This window comes from Spermophilus citellus (genome assembly GCF_964194105.1).
Source record: "Spermophilus citellus genome assembly, chromosome: 8".
Lineage (NCBI taxonomy): Eukaryota > Metazoa > Chordata > Mammalia > Rodentia > Sciuridae > Spermophilus > Spermophilus citellus.
This window is the reverse complement of record NC_138189.1, coordinates 104,988,809-105,009,921: the sequence shown is the minus strand read 5'-3', so window position 1 is coordinate 105,009,921 and position 21,113 is coordinate 104,988,809. Positions and strand designations below refer to the sequence as shown.

At 39.9% G+C, this 21,113-nt stretch overlaps 1 protein-coding gene across 3 annotated transcripts in view; it reads right to left on the bottom strand.

Moving 5' to 3' along the window:
• PPP3CA (protein phosphatase 3 catalytic subunit alpha) overlaps positions 1-19,056 on the bottom strand; it is a 311,084-nt gene extending 292,028 nt beyond the window's left edge. For 2 of the 3 annotated variants that reach the window (XM_081303602.1, XM_081303603.1), the window contains exon 1: positions 17,739-18,605. In XM_081303602.1, the coding sequence (XP_081159728.1) occupies positions 17,739-17,796 (58 nt within the window). In that variant the 5' untranslated portion in view covers positions 17,797-18,605. Of the gene's footprint in view, positions 1-17,738; positions 18,606-18,941 lie in introns of those variants that run through there. The other variant, XM_081303604.1, reaches the window with a different exon arrangement.
• Between the last annotated feature and the right edge of the window lie 2,057 nt (positions 19,057-21,113).

Below are 21,113 nucleotides of genomic sequence, written 5' to 3'. Positions count from 1 at the left end.
ACCCAGAATGCCATGTCTTGACAGCATGCATGAGAAGGCTAGTGGCCTGACACCATAATCAATGTGGGTGCCCTGCAATCAAGCATCTCTGCTAACTTCTGTATATGACAATGTCATCTGAGAGTAACATAGATTCTCCTCCCGTTCACTCTCTTCCATTTGCCAAAATCCCTGAGCAGTAGCTGGGGATGACATTTGGGGGGGGAAAGTAACACCTTGAATGCAGGCCAAATCATCAAAAGCAAAATATCACTTTTGGAGGAATCTCTTCATAGGCCAGAATCCAAATAAGAACAGATGGTACTCTTTATTATCTGCAGCATAATTACATAATCATTTAAAAATATACACTATTGGTGAAAATTTCATCATTCTGGAAATAAATCATTCACAAAACCTCACCGCTGAAAACCTTGATAAGAAAGGACACAATTCTAACAATACATAATACCAATACATAGCTAAGCATAAGAGTCACAATGCATAGCTTAGCACAAGAGTGAAAAGAAAAGCATCATTAAAAATAGTGAATAAACACAACACAATTTATGTACATTTTCTCTTTTTAATTTGTACAAGGATACGCATAAGAACTTCACTTCTGTTCATGTCAATTGAATTCTTATGAAACACAGTGACTGAATGGGATTCTAGCATGCCTTTCCCATAAGAAAATCTCAGAAGCCTGGAATGTACAAATATTCAGCCTCCCTCATGAGGTCAAGAAAGAGCAAAAACAGTAAAGTATTGACCTGTGGAATTCTCAAAAAAAAAAAAAAGTGCTCTTTAAGTTAATCTCCAAATTCAATTTTCACTCACAAGACACAGATTTAATCCACATTTTAAAAAACAGTATTCACATTTGTGTCTTACATATTTTCATACTTTCTTCATATATGCATCCACTGGTATGTTTAAGCCTTGGTTATTTTACTTAGATATTCCTATTTGGATATAGTCTTAGCTGATATTTGCTATACTTATACCATTCGAATTATCTATGTATGCAATAATAAACACTGGGCATAATCATATGTCAAAAATCAATGCCCTTATAAGGTAAAGCTTATTTCAGGCAAAGTCTGGCTTCAGTATTAAAATAAACACACATAGCAGGAAAGGTGTAATGTATATTTTGGTTTTTCAGGCCATGAAAAACCTTACATTTCAATAAATATTAGTTCACAAAACAAGAACCTTCAATAAAACATCCTAACTGTACTCCTATTTAAAAACAAAGTTATTTGAATTTTTTCATGTACATGTTAACAAACACATTTATAAACAACAACCAAAAAAAAGGAAAGAAAGATAAGAAGTCATATTGAAGTCCCAGGTTCACAAAAATGTCACAGGGAGAAAAAGGGAAGAAAAAGAAAATAGGAATCCATGCTGATTCCTGCAGGGAATAAATCTTCCCACATGCAGAGGCATTCATCAGGAAGCAAGGGAAAGTAAGATGCCCCAGTATGAAATTTCAGCTCCCTGAATTGAAAGACCCAGAGAATCAAGCAGGGTACTAAATCTCCCCTTACACCTACAGGTAGGACCTGCAACTACTCAAACACAGGATTTCTCAAAAGTCAGTCAAACCAGGTTCATCTGATTCAGAAGTGTTTATCAATCATGCACAAAATACAAATTTCTCTAATCACCTGCCATGGAAGACCTGCCAAGGAAGGAGCATTAAAATTCTGAATCACCACCCTTTTCTTGTAAAGCATTTCTTTTACTCAGTTTAAAATTCCAACTGGGCTAGCTTTAAACGTTCATCATGTTACAGAATAGTTAAAAGCGGTATATAAAAAATTCTGATCTCAAAACAATTCACATTTGCATCTAAGATGTTACAATGAAACCACATAACTCTTTTCTCAAAATGTTTCATGTGACGACTCCTTGAAGTGGCTTTCACTTTAGCTATGTGTGGCTTCCTTTATTTGCTTTAGTGACAAAAATATGAAAATGAATATAAAAAACCAGTCTCTACAGAGAAGGCCAGAGGCATGCGATAACTAGCACTAGATTTATTTTTCATAGTTTTAACCTAGAGGCAAAATTTAAGGTCCAGTAAAAATGACTCCTTCATGTAATTCATAGCACTTCTTCTTATGTTTCGGATTAGTTTGTGTTGTGACTCCAAGGTAAGATCAGTTGATGTCAAGTAAAGCCTTGTTTATAGTCTAGTCTCACTGTGTATAAGCCTCAGCTACATATTTTAAAAGAGACAAAAATACTTGTCCACTACATTACTAGATTTTTTTCCCAATGATGTTCCACAAAATGATTTCCAGCAGCTGGTGTTTTATACAAAAACAAATTCCTAATACAGTCTCTTTTTCTTTCAATTCACAGGAATGAATCTTCCCACACTGTTTAATGAATCTGTCTCAACTTCCCCTCAAATTAATATTATTGCAGTCAAAGCCAGGGTTTGAGGTCAAAACTACTAGAATCCAAATGCCCATTTCACCACTTACTCATGAGGTGACCTTAACAAGGCACTTAAAGTGAGGAAATGCTCATGCTAGGCACATATATTAGTATTATTATTACTGTTAGAATAGAAAGTTCAAAAGATGTAAAAGCTCTTTATTGTTCATGTATTTACTTTAAGCAAGATCCTACAAAAAAGTAAAGTAGCCTACAAATTAATAGTTTTCTTCACAAGTGAGTGTGAAGCTGGGTGCAGTGGTACACACCTGTAATCCCAGCAATTTGAGAGGCTGAGGTAGGAAGATTGCAAGTTCAAAGCCAATCTTAGTACCTAAGCAAGGCCCTAAGCAACTTAGGGAGAACCTATCTCAAAATAAAAAAAAATTAAAAAGGGCTGGAGATATGTCTTAGAGGATAAGAATCCATGGGTTCAATTCCTGGTACCAAAAGGAAAAAAAAGCATATGTGAAATAAAATACATTACAAATCATATGCCAATAAAAACTACACAAACTCTCTAATCATTGTCCCTGAAATATACATTTCTTCCAACTCTGTGAAGTCATAAAAAATCAAAATAAAGCACAAGGTAGGCAAAGAAATTGGACCTTTTTAAAAATTTTATAATTCCAAACTATAGCCATAGAGAAATATTAAAGATATACCAAGGGCAACAATTGCTCAAGTGCCTCTTTGAATTTTTATTTTTATAGAAGCCATAAACTTTTAACTAAAACATGGTAATTTGTCCTGTGTTACATATGCAGAACCTAAAATAAAAATTTGTGAATGCACTAATCCAAATTTTCTCCAAAAATTAATTTGGTAGGCAGGTTTAGGTAAATGCCTAGACAAATCTATTGACATATATGAGAGCAAATAACTAAAATAAACAGATAGAAGAATCTAAATTTTTTTTAAAAAATCAAAAAAAGACAAGAATCGGAGGATAAAGATAGCATTGAGGGGCTGGGGATGTGGCTCAAGCAGTAGCGCGCTCACCTGGCATGCGTGCGGCCGGGGTTTGATCCTCAGCACCACATACAAACAAAGACGTTGTGTCCACCGAGAACTAAAAAATAAATATTAAAAAAAAAATTCTCTCTCTCTCTCTCTCTCTCTCTCTCTCTCTCTCTCTCTCTCTCTCTCTCTCTCTCTCTTTAAAAAAAAAAAGAAAAGAAAAGAAAAAAAAGAAAGAAAAAAAAAGATAGCATTGAATGAAACGGAGGTATTAAGGTTTTGCATTTAGAATTATAAAATACTTAACAAACTTCACCATAAAGAAGACCTGGCTTATGAATTCTTCACATGAAAATGACCTGGCAAGGGGAATGAGAAGGGAAGGTATTTTTTTTTTAAATCAAGGGTATTTAATAAAGTGATTCAACTTGGGCTATATTAATTTGAAAGTATCATATTGAAAGAAAATGGTACCAATATTATTATATTTTTGTGAGATACAGGAGTATCTTCTCTAATTTATCATTAAAAAAAAAAAAACAGAATTATGTGCCAAGCATCAGGCTAAGCACTAGGAAAATCAAGTGGATAAGACCTTGCCCTCAATATTTCAGTTAAGGAAGAAAAACATGTGTTGCAAACATTGGTGATGCACTGTGTACAAAATACAGGAGGTAGCACAGAGAGCTGTGCATAATGGATTCATAAAAGTTTCACACTGGAGATAAAAAAAAAAAAAAGTTGCGTGGAAGGTCTGATTTGGATTTTTAAGTTTAGTTCATTTCAATCAACTTCTATTGTAGATTAAACACAGATAAACATTCAGAACACATATATGAATAAAAATCTCCTTTAGACTCTCATTGACTTATAATCTAATATACTGGAGACTTAAATGCAGTACAAAGTGACACATGCTTTATAATAAATGTTTTCAGAATTCGTACCTAGGGTCATATATATGAAGAATTCCTATCCCTACAAGTCAGTAAGAAAAACATGGGACAACTGAAAGCAAATTTAAAAAGCATTGTTGTAACAATGCACGAAAATGAGTGCCTGCAAACAGATAAGGTCGAAAGAGAATGAAGTTGGGAAGCTGCTGTATAAGTAAAGTATTTCAAAGGCCTGAACTGAGTGGCATGTTTAACTGATAGGACGGACGGTGGTAACATCACCCACGGTAGAAAAGAGGGAACCCCACTTCATTTTCATCATATTCATCTACCGCAACTGTGGTGGGGTTTGAGAGACAGTTCCAGAGAAAAAAACTAGATTGCAACTATAGATGTGCTATAGTTGCAATCTAGTCTACAAGTAGTAATCAACCCCATAAGACAAATAATGCCTGGAAGAACTCATAAAGGAATAGAAGAATATCAGCCCTTAGGATCTGGCAAACAAGCCAAAGAAAGATAAAAACTCATCAAAGCTAGTAAAGACAATGTTTCAAAAAGGAGGAAGTGGCCAATCATATCAAAGATCACAGAACCAGAAACTGGACAGCCACTGCTTACATTTGCCAACTGTCACAGTGAAATGGCAAAGGGCCCCAAAATACAGCGGATTTGACAGTGGACAGGAAATGAGGAAGTGTATACTTTAAGGCAAATTACCTCTAGAAGTAATTTTGAAAGCTTGACTTTCAAAGGAGCTGTCCAACAATAAAATAACATCAAACATATTCTGGGCTCTTAACACCAGACTAGGCATTTTACCTACAATTCCTCTCATTGCTACAAAGTTGCAATATGAGCATTATCCTTTCTAATTTTCAGTAAGACAAATGGTTCAAGGAAGTTACATGATTTGTCCATGGACACACAAGTTGGCATATAGAGAATGCAGGATTTAAATGTGAGTTTTATCCAGCAGTAAACTAATGCTCTTTCCACATTCTGATGCTGCCTTCCTACCACTGGAAATATTTTTTTTTTTTTTTGAGGAGGAGGAGGATGGGTGGGGATAAGTGGCTTCCAACCATCTAATAGGAACATAATTTTTAAAAGATAATTTAACTAGTTGACATTTATAGTCACTTCCACCCTCGACAGCCTGATTCTATTTCACTTTATGCTACTCAAAGATCCCTTACAATAGCTTCAGAATTCCAGATACAAAAACACCCATCAGTTCTTTGCAATACCCTTCATGCTACCTCTATTATAAAATAAGCTCCATGTCGTAACATCTATCTATATACAGTACACCAGAGAATATTAATATTGGTTAAATATATTTTTGTCAAAAATGAAAGGAAAGTCTATGAAAAGTTAATGTCTCATTACAGCCCTTGCACAGCATGTTGTACCTTCTGCTAGTGAAGTAATTACAACTTATATTGCCATGTTAAAGTCACTTTTGCCTCCCACACTGGGCAGTCATGTTCAGAGATTGCCTACTTTTTATTGGGTCCAAGAACATAGTACAAATCCTAGGCAAACAGCAGGCACTAAAACTTTGATGCACACATGAACAGATGGATGGATGGATGGATGGATGAGAAGATGGATGTTTTGATAAGGGAAAATGTTTTAAGTCATTTTATACTTAATAAGTGAATCTATTCACCAAATGAGATAATTTTATTATACTGGAGATGGAGGGAAGGCAGTTTGGAAGACTGAGTGATAATTATAAAAAATATGTCATGAGATTTTAAAAATGAAGCATGACAGTTCATACTCTTAAAAATCTCCAGAAATACAAGATTGTTCCTGGTTTCAACAATACCAAAGGGAAGAAAATTTAAACTAATCAACACACTACACTATGTTTTTAAAAAAACGAGTTACTTTTGAAACTTTTATCCAAAAGAGCCAATTTTCTCTCAAAGAACCGATAATAGAATTTCAGACATGGTAGTCCCCAGGAGACGTTTAAGGAGGGAAGCTTCAGAGAACATTCTGAAGTCACCCAAGGCGCCTAGCTGAATGTGTCAATAATCTACTCAATTTACAGACCTGACTAGCAACAGTACATTCTCCCATTGCAGGCCACAGACTTCTTCCCAGGGAGGCACGTGACATGAAATTCACCTGCACATAACATTAGCATGGGTGAATCCATGTTCTAATAAATTGTCATCAAAAAAGGTTCAGGAACATACAAGAAAGTATGAAATCCACAAAGATTTAAGGTGTCTTCTTAAAAGCAAGGAGACTGCAGCTTATACATGATGCCCACCCTGACAAATACAGCTCCATCCTCTTCATGACAGAATGAAAGTGAAATTAATATTTTGAGGTTGAACTCAAATCCACTCTAGCTTATATGGATGTATTTTTAAATTAGGTTAGGCATTTGCAAACTTTGTATGTTGTTATCAGCAGTTAACACCTCAGAGTTGAGTTTAACACAGAAATGCTATGATACCACAGCAGGTTGCCACTGGCCTCCTTCAAGTCGCAGTGAAACTTAAACTTATTATGAAATTACAAAGGAATCCATAGGTTAATGAAATTCAATGACTGTAGAAGCTCTGTATCAACAACCATCAAAGACCAGGCACAAGTGAGAACAAGCAGAAGAGGCAGGTTTTGCTCTGGTCAAGGCTGACTTGCCTTCGTGGTGTGATGTGATCTGAAAAGTAAACAGGCAAGAGTGTCCTCTCAATTATCCCTACTGACACCATCTTGGCGCCATGCTAGCATCCTGTCTTTTATTACTTGCCTATTATAAATAAAATGTGAAAACTCTACCTTAGAAAGTGATGTTAAAATGCAAGAGCTACCCATGTTTTCTTGGATCCTCCTACTAATAGGGATTAGGTATTTGACACCTTGAAGCCACAGGGTCTGGGAGAAAATAAAAGGAATTTCAGTAGAAAAGGCATGAGGTTGAAGAATATCGTGGCAGTGGCAATCCTTGTGCAGCCAAGGGACATCACGGGACGCAGGGCTGGGCCCACCTTTTGAGATTTCTGAATCCTAGACAGCTTTAAAGTTAGCATGAAGACACAGATGGGCAAGGTATGAGAAACTGGCCAAGATGAACCTCCGTCTATTTTTCCATTTTCAAGGGATCCAAACAACCTGACTTGGATTTAAAGGAAGGCCTCTACAATACAAGATGACCAAGAAATTACCCTGTAGGGGGAAACACTTAGAAGACTTAAGAATAAGAACAGTTTTTAATTATTAAATGAGCTCTCAGAGGAAAATTGATGAGCCTCATTCTCTGGAACCCTATAAGGCAATTCTAAGAACAACAAGTGTGTATCCAGAGAGTCCAATTGTAGTCAAACATAAGGAAACATTTCTTGTAAGCAGAGATGTCTATGATAAGCAAAAGGTCTTAAGGAGACCTCTCCCTCTCACTAGAAATGTAACATGTAGTGGCTAGATTGCCCTGTCCAGGAGGCTAGACAGAGGGGCCCACATGGGGAGTGGCCTGTGCTAAAATTCTGGTGCACCTTTCAATTCTATGAGTTGTATTTTTCATACACAGGCTCAGACATAAGCAGGTATAACAAATAAAAGGTTTCCCTTATCCCTTCCAGTACTCCTCACGCACACAAAGGACTGGTTGTGGGCCACATGGTCAAATTAGGTTTCCAAAGTTCCTTGCAGTTTTGAAAATCTCATAATGTTAGAATTAGACTATGCCTTAGCAAACAGGTTCCCAGTTAGAACTAAAATAAATGAGAATCATCCATTCTCTCCATTCACAAGATTCCCATAATCCATTCCACTGTTAAATGTGGCTACCCGGTTAAAATTTTTTAAATATGCCACCCAATTTTCTGATGCTTCCAAATTCTGCTTTCTCTTCTTCAGTGACAGGAATGGTGAACAACATCTGAATGTGAACTACTACAAAAAGAGGGCCTCTAACTTTCAGAACCTTAGTTAAATCACCACTCACCCTTTTCAGATTCAGCCTGTATAATCTTTCAGTTCCTATTACAATTTAAAGTTCTTTAATCATCAAAGAGACATTTTTTAAAAAAAAAAATATACTCCAAAACTTTACCCTTGCACTTCTAGAAGGGCATGTGAGATGAAACAGAATATTCAGGAATAATTCTAACCAGAGGTGAAAGCCACGGAGGTTCATTCCCAGTTGGTGAATGCAGATAGAAGTTTAAAAAGATTTTGTTTGAAACTGTACTTTGCTCAGTCTTCCACACCTTGAAGAGAAAATAATCCTGTGCTAGGGAGATAAAGTCAGTCCCAGACCATCTGAGACTATAAGTATTGTTTCAGAATGAAAATCAAAAGGAGCTCAGAAACTCCGACCTGCCCGGCTAATTTAAACAGAAGCCAGTGGACAAATCTGGGATAGTAAAGGTTCAGAACTGAGAGTAGGTGCCTCGTATGCTGCCTCCTCATGGGTGTGAATTCTGGAGCTGAGCTTTTCTAGACATCAGTCACTGGGTAGATGGGGGAGAGCTATGAGTAGTCTGTACTCATGCCCGGGCTGAAGGTTTATTGTTGGCATATACACACTCAGTCACCTCCTATCTGGGTGTGCAATGTGTTTTACATCTCTAATTCCCAAACTTATTAACTTTTATTCATTTGCATTTACACATTGTAAAGTATAATCTAGACTTCCTAATTGCTTGTCACCTAGCCCTCCCCCAAATTAGTATAATCACTAGTCTTCCTGAGAAATAAGCCATCATCTATCTTGGAGAAAATTAACCTATACACCTTTTGACCTACACAAATCCACTAAAAACTGCTCAATCCTCTGGGAAAGGCACTCCTACCAATTATGCTTGTACATTCTGGCTATTGGGCAAAAACTATAAAAGCCCAGTTAATAAAACAGAGCATTTTAAAAACACATGAAAACACACTTTTACAGGATTGAGGCTTACAAATCAAGAGATTCATTGGATGTCTGTGAGCTGACCATGACTTAAGATCCATAAATTTTCAAACTAGAACTCTATATAATTTAAAAACTTTGCCAGGCACAGTGGTGCATGCCTGTAATCCCAGTGGTTCCAGAAGCTGAGGCAGAAGGATCAACAAGCACAAAGCCTGCCTCAGCAATTTAGACCCTGTCTCAAAACAAAACAAAACAAAAAAAAATATATATATATATATGGGTTGGGGATATGGCTCAGTGGTTAAAACTGCCCTGGGTTTAAAAAAAAAAAGAAAAGAAAACTTTTATGTCTATCTTATCCTTTGCCTGTTACTTCATTCATTTAACAACCAGGTATCAAAAGCTTGTTCTATAGCAGGCTCTGTGCTGGACCTTAAGGTATGAAGATAAGTTGGCTGCTCTCTCCAAGGCCTTTCACTTCCTAGGGAAGAGAGGCAGACAAGTAAACAAATCATCAGAGCAACTTGCTCTTATCAAAGTGAATTGAAGAGGCTGACTCCCTTTTCTCCAACTAAAGATGTCAGGAGGGGCAAATTCCAGAGTAGATGAGAAATGAACAGAACTGAATGAAAAGGACAACTACTGTTATCACAATAATTAAGCCCACACAGAAAAGGTATGTGTGTACTTTAATAGCATTAATGATACATAAATAACCAACAATACAAGACTGTATCATTTTTTAAAAATTTAATTTCCTTGTTAATAAGCAGACAAAAAAAATAACACATACTTGAAATCCTGACTCAGGACCTATCCTTTTAAGAGAATGTATTATGCTTTTAACTTAATTTCATAAAACAGCATAGCTTACAAGATGTTTAAAAACAAATATCACTAGATGGCTCAAAGCCCACTAAGGAGAAAATAAAAAGTCAGCAGAGTTGGTGACACTTTAAAAAAAAAAACTTCTCATAGCCCATAAATCTTTCCCTTGGGTAGGATCCAATGACATTTTGGGGGCCAGAGGAAGGCAGGAGATTATATGGGAAAAGGCAACATTTCTATATTACAAAGAAATGGTTTTTTCTTCTTCTTCTTCTTCTTTTTTTTTTTTTTTTAATTTGGGGTTTTCTGGATTTTGTTTTGGGTGAGTTGTTGTTGTTTTCCATGAAATATGCCAGGTCATTTTCTCTTCAAGTCCAGGTTTGGGAAATAATTAAAATATATAACTCACCCAATAAATCCAACACTGAGCGATTAACATATCTTTTCTCACTTGTCAAAAATTGATTAGCCTAAGGGGAAATACAACAAAAACTGAAAGAAAGCTTTCAAGTTCAAGCTAATAAGCTAAGGTGAAAAGAATTCAGCCTTTTAAATTTAGCAAGAATAAAGTCAGTTCAAATGACCAATAAAATTGCCCTCAACCTAACTGTGTCACCTTATTAATGCCTTCTCCTCACGCTCCCTTCCATGATTGGCTGGAGATGGAAGCACTCCATTCACCAGTCACCAAGCAGAACCATTTACAAGGAATCAGAACGTGACATAATGACTCAAAATAAATATATAATTTATCTCCATTTATTGTTTCAGAAGGTAACTCTGCAATGTCCAAATTATTCAACAAAAATTTATTCAGTGCATAAAAAGCAAGGCATTGAGCTAGACACCACCATTCCAATGACCACATTTCCAATCTATAACTTTAAATATGCTTAGTAACAAATCATTTTAAGCATTTCCAAGAATACACAGCAACCTGAGAGACATAGTTTAAAAACAGACATAGAATTTACAAAATATTCTAATGTTACATAAAAAATATCCAAACATTTAAAATAAGAACTAGCAACTCCTTCTGTCCCATACACACAACTAACCCCCTCCCCCACCACCAAAAAAGAAGAAAAACACTGGGGCAATACAGATAGAGACTCTCTTTAAGTCTTAAACTTTTAGAGTTGATGTTATTTTCTTAATTTAGTTTCATATAAATAAAACTCTCTGAAGGCCAAACATCCTTCTTCTGGTTTCATAACTGCAGAAAGTATCTGAAATTAACAAACATTGTAAGGTGGTATATCATAAATTAGAGGCAATTTTTATAAATCCCTGATGTCTCCCTGTTTGTTGTACTCTTTTTTACAGACACATGCAACATTCCCAGTTGTAACACAGAGTTTGACAGAAAACCCAACCGACCATCTTTAAAAGCAGATTATTTTGCTGTGAATCAAAATCATGGCTTAGGGAAATAAAAAGAAGAAATGTGTAAAGTTCCATCCCTCTCTATGATAGTTTCAATAAACCCTCCTTAACTCCAAAAATGCATCATTTTAATAATTTGTTGCCATTTCCTCAGTCAGCATTTTCGTTTTTTTAATATCTAAGGTTTCTGCTACTGAAGTGCACATCTGCAAAAATGAATTTGAGATCTTAGCAGTGGATCTAGGTCTTCAAGCTGACAGTACATCTGATTTAAGCCATTATTCAGAAAATTCAACCACGGAAGAATGTGGAATTTTAAAATTTTATTTCTTATATGAAATATAATTGATAGCTTCATATAGGAGGCAAAAATATTAGAAAATAAATTAAAATTGCTGAAAATATCAAAAGTATAGAGACTAAATTTATAAACTGAAATCCTATCTTGGTGCCTATATCATTCCCACCTAAAGACTGGATTTTAAAAAGGAGTGAAATACCTAAGAAGCACTGGTTGATATTTTTGCCCAACTGATCTCCACAAATTAACAAAATCCTCAGACCAGAGCAACAGTGTTGGTCATTATCTGAGGTACAGGCTAAGAGGCTTACAACAGCACTCTTCAAAATAAAAGTAAGTAAATATGCTGTTTCTACTTCTGTGTCTATTTTTTTGGAAAAAAAAAAACAATGTTTAACAGTATTTCTTCAATGACTCTCATGCCAAAATCAAACCAAATTATAATATTCATCACAGGAATGTTATAATTCTGCTGGTATAGAAATGTATCAAACTATTTTACATGGTTAGTAATTTAGTAAAACAAAATAGAAAACAAAGTGTGATGACAACTTAAAATACATCCAAAAAGGAGGTATCAATTTTCAAAAATATTTTCAAGAAGAGCCTCTTTGTTCAAGGAAAAATTTGCTTCCACTTACCTGTAGTCTAGTCCTACCTGTCCCATTCTATCTATTCTGTCTCCATTTCTTTAAACATACAAATAAGCGTCATCATAAGCTACTGTTGTAGACCCAAGGCATTCATGGTTTTCAATATTACTGGTTCTTACTATTCTCGAGTGACCTGAAAATACATAACATGTTGTCATTTGTAATTCTGTCTTAGCAGTCACTGAATCACCATTCCCAAAAGGAAAGACCAACTATAACCATTCAAACTCCCATATCTCATTCAATGATTCTCTAGTCCTCAGAGTGGTGGGTATAATCATTGTCCTTTACACATGGGAAAAGGAGCCTGATGAGTTATAATACATAACCTAAAAAGACATTAAAGTGGGACTCAAAACCTCACCATATCCTTAAATAGCACAAGAATACAATACCAGAAAGTTGCTGAAAAAGTTGACAAAGTAATTTTTTAGTAATTATCCCAATTCCATATCATGAATCATCACCTTTCTTCATATTTCTGGAGGTGTCCAATACAATTTCACAAAACGTTCAAAATGGTAATTTAACTGGATTTGCTAAAAGGAGAATATCTCTAGAACAATGCTATTTTCCAATGAGGTCACTCTAAATGGATTCTTTATTTGGTTTTATAATTAGTTTCAACTTTACACATGGCTGACACAAAAAAGATAAGGAAAAGCATATGAGGCCAATTATAAAAGTTGTGTATGCACAGTATATCCAAGTCATACTTCATGTCTCTAAAATTATAAATCAAAACAGGTCATAAACAAATAGATTTTTTAAAGGCATATTTTTCAACTAACATAAACAATGACAGAGTAAACCTCATTAGCTAGATTCTAAGGTGCTAATTTTTCACATTTTAACTGAGTGTCTTAAAATATATTGTCCATTAAAGTAAGGGTTCTTCCCCACACTTCAATAAAAACTGTTCTTCTTATGTTTTATTGATAACACTTAGAACCACTGGAATTTTCTTAAACTCTCAGGTGTTGCCTTAAGCCTTAAGATTACAAGATGTTTTAAAAGCTATGAATTTGTGGTATATTTACCTTACACAAGTCCAGAAAGGAAATATTAATGAATCAACCTGATCTGTAACTAACAACATGAATTTGCATGCTGTTCACTAAGTCCTGAAAAGGATTTGTTCTCTAAAGTATATTATCCCTGACAGCACTATGAGTTAATTAGATTAGCAGAACCTTTTCTTCACATCCAGTACTGATGCAAAACTTACCTACCAAACACTGATGCTTAATCATAATAAATTTAAATTAATGATACTGAATTAATAAGGTTTCATTATACTCAAATGGGAAACCAGACACATGAAACTCAATTGGTTGTAACAAAATTCAGTAAAATAAAGTCACAATGAGCTTTTCTTGCTGTATCACTAAGAAAAGTATTATTGGCTACTTACTCCCCCATTTCCAGAACCACACATGACAGTTATAACTGATGGACCATATTCTTGTTTTCATTTTAAGTAGTTTTACTAGTCTCTCAGCTAGAAATACTGGCTAGCCTGAATCCTCATGTAATATTAATTTACTTTACTTACAACTTCTTGCTTGAATGGTCTTTGATACCTTTCCAGAATTGTCCTATGAGTGTCTGTTTACACCAAGAGTATATAAGTTGGCAGTACACAAGGAAAAAAGCTCGCTCCCCATGGCCAATAGTAACCTTACATAAAGCACAACAGTGCACTGCCTAGAGTTTCTGAGATTCTCAGGAACTCTACCCAGAAGTTATCCTTCAGCTGCATCCCAGGGTATCTGAGATTTCTACCATTAAAATCAATTAGGGTAAAGGGCCCATAACAAAATACCTGAAGACGTGAAGAGATACATAAAAAAAGTCACACACTTATCATCACATAGAACTTAATTTTCTCTATGTATTTTTAACTGTCACACAGCAAAGGTCTATGGCCACAAGATAATGTTAGGGCTACACAAATCATTCCAGACAGGGATAAGTACAAAGCAATGAAGAGAAGCCAAAGTTTAGAACAAGGCCTGTGGAGTACCACTGCAGAGAAAGCCAGATTATAGAGTATATTGAAGGTAAGGAAAAGGAGATGGTTTACTCTTCTATTTATAACCCTCAATCTTTTGCCTTATAGCTATGAAATAGTCCCTTAAAAATATAATGTAAAACGGTAAATAATCAAATTGTTCTGCTTTCCAATAAATATCTTTCCAAGATGTTTTCTCTGAATTCTTATACTTTTTTATTGTTTCTAAGAACAATAGTCAAAATAAAATAACATCTGTTTTACTAATTGAAATAATTTTTCTGTTTTGAGGTAATCTAAATAAATACTTCTCACTCCCACTTCTATCTTCCCTTTCATAAGGTTTAGAAAATGGATCAGGGACTTTGAACACACTTTGGCAGACTCTACAAACCTCAAAAATGACACAGTTGACACTCAGACTCAACCTACCTTTCTAAAGTTGCATTCTGGAAGTGCAAATCAAAAGAGGTATCAACAAATCACCACAGAAAAATCCACAAGCACAGCTTTATTTGTACACAGCAATTTGCTACACAACAAAAGTCAGATCATAGCAATAAAGATAACTGTAAGCAAATATCAGGATATGCCAAGGTAATAATGAGCTGAATGTTTCTCATTTCTGTATGTATACATAGCAAATACTACAATATATTCTTTGGAAAAGGAGAGAATACCTAAGTAGCACAAATATTTCCTCAAGGATAATCCTGTGTTGAAGACTTGACAACTGAAATGAAATTCTAGCAATATTTTGGTGTAAATACTGGTTTAATAAACTATATATTACCTACTTTTTGTAAAAAAAATCACTTAATAATTTGTTTTCCACTCAGTAAATATATACTTTGCCCTTACTGAGCATGTGCATTCACATTCAAGAGGATCAAAATAGATTTTCTCAAATAACTAATCACAAAAAATTCACGTATGACAAAATGTAGATTACAATCTTGAAGAATGCCTTTTAAGCCAACAATATAATCAACAAGAAAGTATAACAGAAATAGCATCAGTGTGCCCACCTTAAAATCAGATTCATCAATAAAAGTTTTTTCTATAAACAAAATCCTTTATTTAAGATTTACATCAGAATCCCTATCAAAACAAATGCAAGATTAACTTTTCATCTTTTGAGTCTATTGAGCACATTTCCATTTCACTTGTGTAAAAATATGTAGATCAAATTTCTGGAATTATTGAGAACTGTGTACTTCTAATGAAAAATTATAACAACATAGCATGGGGGAAAAGGTAAAATAGCTATGAAATGGTTAAATGGTTACCATATTAACTGGCAAAGACACCAAGACAGAATTATGAACAATTATTTTCACATTGCTCACTTGATAACAACTTTATGTTTACATTAGGAATCCATATTTCATGATTTAAGAAAAAAGAAATGTGACCATAAGTGTGCATGATTGTTTTTTAATTGCCCACACATTGACTGCAATTAACGGAACTGTAAATTTACCTTAATTGTTTTGAGAATAAATAATCTTAACCTACAGAATGAAGCTACACCTAAACTTTATACATTAGGGAGATCTTGGTCATTTTCTGATATTTCAGTAAAAGGTCTTCATTTTTGAAAATGTCAACAGAAATCTTTAATACAAAACAGTTCTTTGGAATGAATTTGATTTGACTGTTTACATAAGGATCCATGCCTGCAGAAAAAAAAAATCATAGTTGTGCATCTAACTGTAGTCGTATTTTGAATCATTTTTGCAAAACTATTTCCTCCTTATTTTGATGGGTCTGTGAATCTTGCACAGAAGCAGGAATTATTCCAATATAATCAAAACAAAAGAAGACATTTTATTTCTCTTTCTCAAAAAAAAAAAAAGAACACAAGTTCCCCCTTGAGTCCCCGGCCACCCATTCACCACACACACACACACACACACACACACACACACACACACTTCACACACACAATTACTTTAAAACTGAAAGGCACAGGATCTTTTCTGAAACCCCAGGGAGACTTATGTAGTCTTTAGGCTGCTGTGTTACTTAGCCTAAGTGCTCCTGGTGCAAATGACTTTATTGCCTTGCACTCTAGTTGCATGCTCTGGCCCCATCAGATAACATCTCTACACATAACACAACACCACACACACACACCCCACACCACCGGCCAAGTTTCCAATTTCAGAGGCCCGTTCCGCACACAGTCCATGTTCATCTCGGTTATGTTCCGTGTCCTGACCCCACAATTAAGGGACACTACTTAATCCTGGTGGATCTGCTCTGTTGCCTCATTCTTGCAAGAGTCCTAAGAAGGTTCCTCCCCCACACCACCTTGGAACGTGATGAAGACGGTGGGATCTCTCTCTCTCCAGTGCAATAGAGAGGGCGACCACAGTTTGTCCCCTTCCTCACCCCTGGCATCCCGCTTTCTCTTCACCAGCAATCAGAGAACCATCCCTGCACCGAGTGTATACATAAAATCCAAGGGTGGAGAATTAAATAGCCCGTTACAAAGGGTGCCAGGGGCATGAAGAAAATAAGCGGGATGAGGTTCCCAAGGGGAGGTGTGCAAGCGAGGGGAACCCTTCAAGAGCAATGACAGGGCGACAGAAGGATGTCAGCGGTGGTGAGAGAGGTTGGAGAATGGTTTTTCACGTTGTTCTCAGGCGTTTGGGGGAATCCCGGGGCGGCGGCGGCATTGATAGGGGCTCTCCGGTCGTTCCCAGCCTCATGATCCCCCACGATCCCCCTCGGCCACCTTCCCGCGGACGGCCACCCCAGCCCCACGCGGAAGGAAACGCCAGGCTCCCCCCACGCTCTCCCGCTCTCTCGCGAGTCCTGTGCAGGCCCTTCCAGTGGGAGGGGGAAGGGGCGCGGAGGGAATTGCTGCAATGGAGCACCGAGAGAACCCTGCCCCAGCGAGGTAGTCCGTGGAAAGCCACGGCCACATAAAAATACCATATTAATTTTTTAAAAGCCATAAATCACCCCCTCCCTCTGCAAAAGAAAACCATAAACCCGATCCCATGCAAGCCTGCGAGCAGCCACCCACTTCCTATTTCTGTCATAGCAGCTACACCCTGCCAGCAACCACCCCCGGGGCGCCCCCTCCCGCCACCGCCACCGCCACCGCCACCCCCGCCGCCGCCTCCCCGCGGCTCAGCCATTTGCCAACTGACGCCCCCGTCAATAAAAATGCCCCAAGTGGAGCTGAGAGGGAGGCGTGGGGGAAGGGCTCCGCGGGGGAGGGGGTTCGCGGGTTGCACAATATCCTAGAAGGTCCGTGGCTGGAGCTGGGTGAGGAGAACCCTGGGCGGGGGGGAGGGGAGGCGGGCGAGCCGCCCGGGCGCCTGCGGCACACCGTGCACCCGCGCGACCGTGGCGCTCCGCTTACCTTTCACCACCCTGTCGGTCGTCGACAACTTGGGATCAATTGCCTTGGGCTCGGACATCTCCAGCCGCCGGGGGACAGCGACGCGCTGCTTGTCCGTCCGACTGCACACCCCCACCGGACCGGCGGGCCAGACACTCAACGCCGCCGCCGCCGCGCTGCAAACCGCTCGGCTGGAGGTCTGGGCTCTGAGCTGGCTTTAAAGTTACTGCCTTCTCCGCGCGTCCCTCCTCCGCTGCCGCCGCCTTCACTCCTCCTCCACTGCCGCCGCCAGCCCCGCCGACTCGCTCCGGGCTGCGCGTGTGTGGTGGTTATTTATTTATTTTCTGAGCACGCCTCCCGGTTCTTCTTTTATTCTTGGGGGAAGGGGGATGGGGAGGAGAAGCGCACACACGAGTACCCACCCCGGCACGGAGACCGGGCACCGCGGAATGGAGACCCACGCGCGCACACGGCCGGGATTAAGACCGATCACATGGGGAGGGCCGGGGGCGAGGGAGAAGAGGCAGGGCCGCAGATGTCAGTGCCACCAGCAGCGCCTCGGCGTCCCCGGTGGCGTTGAGACGACTGCTGCTGTTGCTGCTGCTGCTGCTGCTGCTGCTGCCGCCGCCGCCGCCGCCGCTGCTTCCCCACACCGAGCGCCGCCGATGCAGCCGCCGGTGCCGCGGCCGCGGTAGACGTCCCGCTGCCGCGCTCGCCCGCGCTCGCCTCTGCCTCCCGGCACCGCTCCTTCACTCACACAGGCACAGCCGCGGAGCTCGGCACATACAGTCCCGGGCACAACCTACCCTCCGCCACCGCCTCCGCCGGCCACCGCCACCGCGCCCGCCTCCGCCTCCTCCCCTTCCTCCTCCCGGCCCCCGCTTCTAGCGCCGGGGTAGCCTCCGCCTCCCCGCGGGGCCCGCCCCCGGCCTCCCGCCCCGACGTCGCAGCCCCGTGCACTCATTGGCTAGGACGTGTGTCCCTCACTGCCAGGTGGCGGCCTCCGGATTCGTCCCGCCCCCCGTTCCTCCTGGCTGTCCCCGCCCCTCGCTCTGTTTTCCACCAGCTGCCAGTCCAGCGGGCCTGCCGCCTCCACCGCCCAGTCCTTGCTCAGGTGTCACTGTTGCTGGCAGGCCAGGATTAGGAAAGGAGAATGGGCAGGGGGTGGTGGCTGGGAGGAGAGGGGCTCTACCATGCCACCCCCACCCCCACTTGGCTTCCTACCCTGGAATCCGCATACAACCCCGCGCCTCCTTGGCACCCGCGCCTTGGCGACTGGGTTAAGCTGCAGTGTGAGTAGCCAAGAATGGACGGTGTCTCCGGGTGTGTGCGTGGCCTGCGAGAGGGCACGGAGAAGGCGGGGAGAGGAGCGAAGCGGGTGGGGGCAACCGAGAGAGGGCGGAGGAAGGAAGAGCGCGAGGAGCTTGGGGCCCACGGCGCAGCTGCTGTCGCTGCCGCAGCTGTCCAGGGAGAATCGCCAAAACTACAACAAATAAACAACTTACCTTGCGGAGATGGGCTCCGCCTGTGATGGGGTGTACGGTTGTATTTTCTAGTGGGCTTTTGTGTTGGCGGTATGGTGGCTGTTACTGTTTCCCACCCATGCATGCACACCTTAAGAGGAGGGGTCCCCTGTCAAAAGTCGCGGACCAGGTACCTGGCTGAGTGTGTCTGGCGCTGCGGGACACAGGACCGGGCTTTCCTGGGAGGGTGGGGACAGGAGTCCACGCGACCCCGGGCGATTCAGCCATCCTAGGCTGCCCTGTTGCACTCTATGGAGAAATGTGGGAGCGGGAGAAACGTGGAAGTCGCCTTTTGACTGTTCACACAAGGACACTCAGCCACTGTTTGGGACAGGCGACACCAAATCTGCCTCTCATCCACTTGGTACTCTGGATGTCCGCAGGGCCTTGGAGCTGTAGGCAGTTGCCCGCCCTGGTATCTCAGGTTGGAAGGAAAGTTAAGGCGAGAATGCTAGACGCTGGGGGGCAGAGTGTTAGTAGCAGAAATGCTCCTTTCAGACCAGAGGAATATTAGAAGTGGTTCTCCCTCTGCCAGGTGTCATCTCAGCCTCTCCTGGATCAACCTCAGCTCCAAGGACCCTCAAGAAAGTTGGAATTCTGGAGGGAATTATGAAGAAAGTTAAACAAATTTTTCACCCCCAGTCCTTCCTGTTTTATTTGCAAATTCCAAATGGGTTTTTCCTATTTCCTGAATTGAACTACAGACCCAATAAATGGCCTAGAAAAAGGTTTAGTAAGGCAGGAGATGGAGCCAGCAGAACTGTTTTGACGACAGGGATTAGATCAAGCTCAAACTTGAAAACTAAGTTTTAATAACTTATTTTTCGGGCTGGTGGTGCTGGAACACAAGGGGTAGTGTGAACTGCAAGAAGTAGGAACACACACTAGAAAGTAGTCAGCCTCTGGGGACGCCTCCAAGTTAAGGGACAGGATATGAGGTGTGTCCCACCAGCAAAGAGAGGATGCCATGGGCCCAAAGGGTGAGATTCTGCTGGCCAGTTTACAACCCCAGAATAGTATGTGGTAATTAGGCAGACAATTTATTCAATAAGTATGTATTGTGCTCCTTTTATTCATATGTCAGACACTGTGGTAGGTAATTTATAAGTCTGCATGTAGGGATATGGTGCTTTAAAAATGGTCCTCTCTGTCAGCAAAGCCTAGACTCCAGCATAGCTTTCAGAAAACATAAAATCATGTGCTCCTAGAGGTCACCATAATCTCCTCAGAAAGGGTTTGTTGCAAACAGCCTCCTGGACACAAGCAGAGCTAGTTGCTGAGGCAGATTTGGGAAGTTGGTCCCAGGCCAGATGGCACACAGAGAGGGAAGGATGCCAAGACCTGTGGGTGAAGAGGGCCTGCTTCAGGAAAGACCAGGAAACCATGTCCAGGGATGCTCACTTCCAAGGGCAAAACATTCTCACACACATGTGGCAAACAGATATAGTTCCCACTGTTATTTGGACTTAACTTTCTCCAAATATAGGAAAATGCCATTGAACCAACATCAGAAGGCTTAGAATGTCAGCAGCATAGAGAAGTTTTATGATAGAGATAGGAAATAAAGGCACACCTTTCAGTCACACCCTTCAGTCCGCTACAGGTCTAGGACACCTCCTAGCTGAGGTATGTGTGGGAAAAAAAAAAAGTTATGAATCATAATCACTCCACAACATATCTTATTATCATCAGGCATTTTTAAAGCATGTGTATAGTTCCACAACTGTTGCAACATAGACACTTCTTAAACAAATTGGACCCTGCTCCAAAGAAAACTAACAGCAGCTTAATAACTGGGGAATAGTTAATATCCATAAACTTGGCTTACTGAACCTGATAGCCAAATTATCTTTTTTACTCAGATATTCATTTA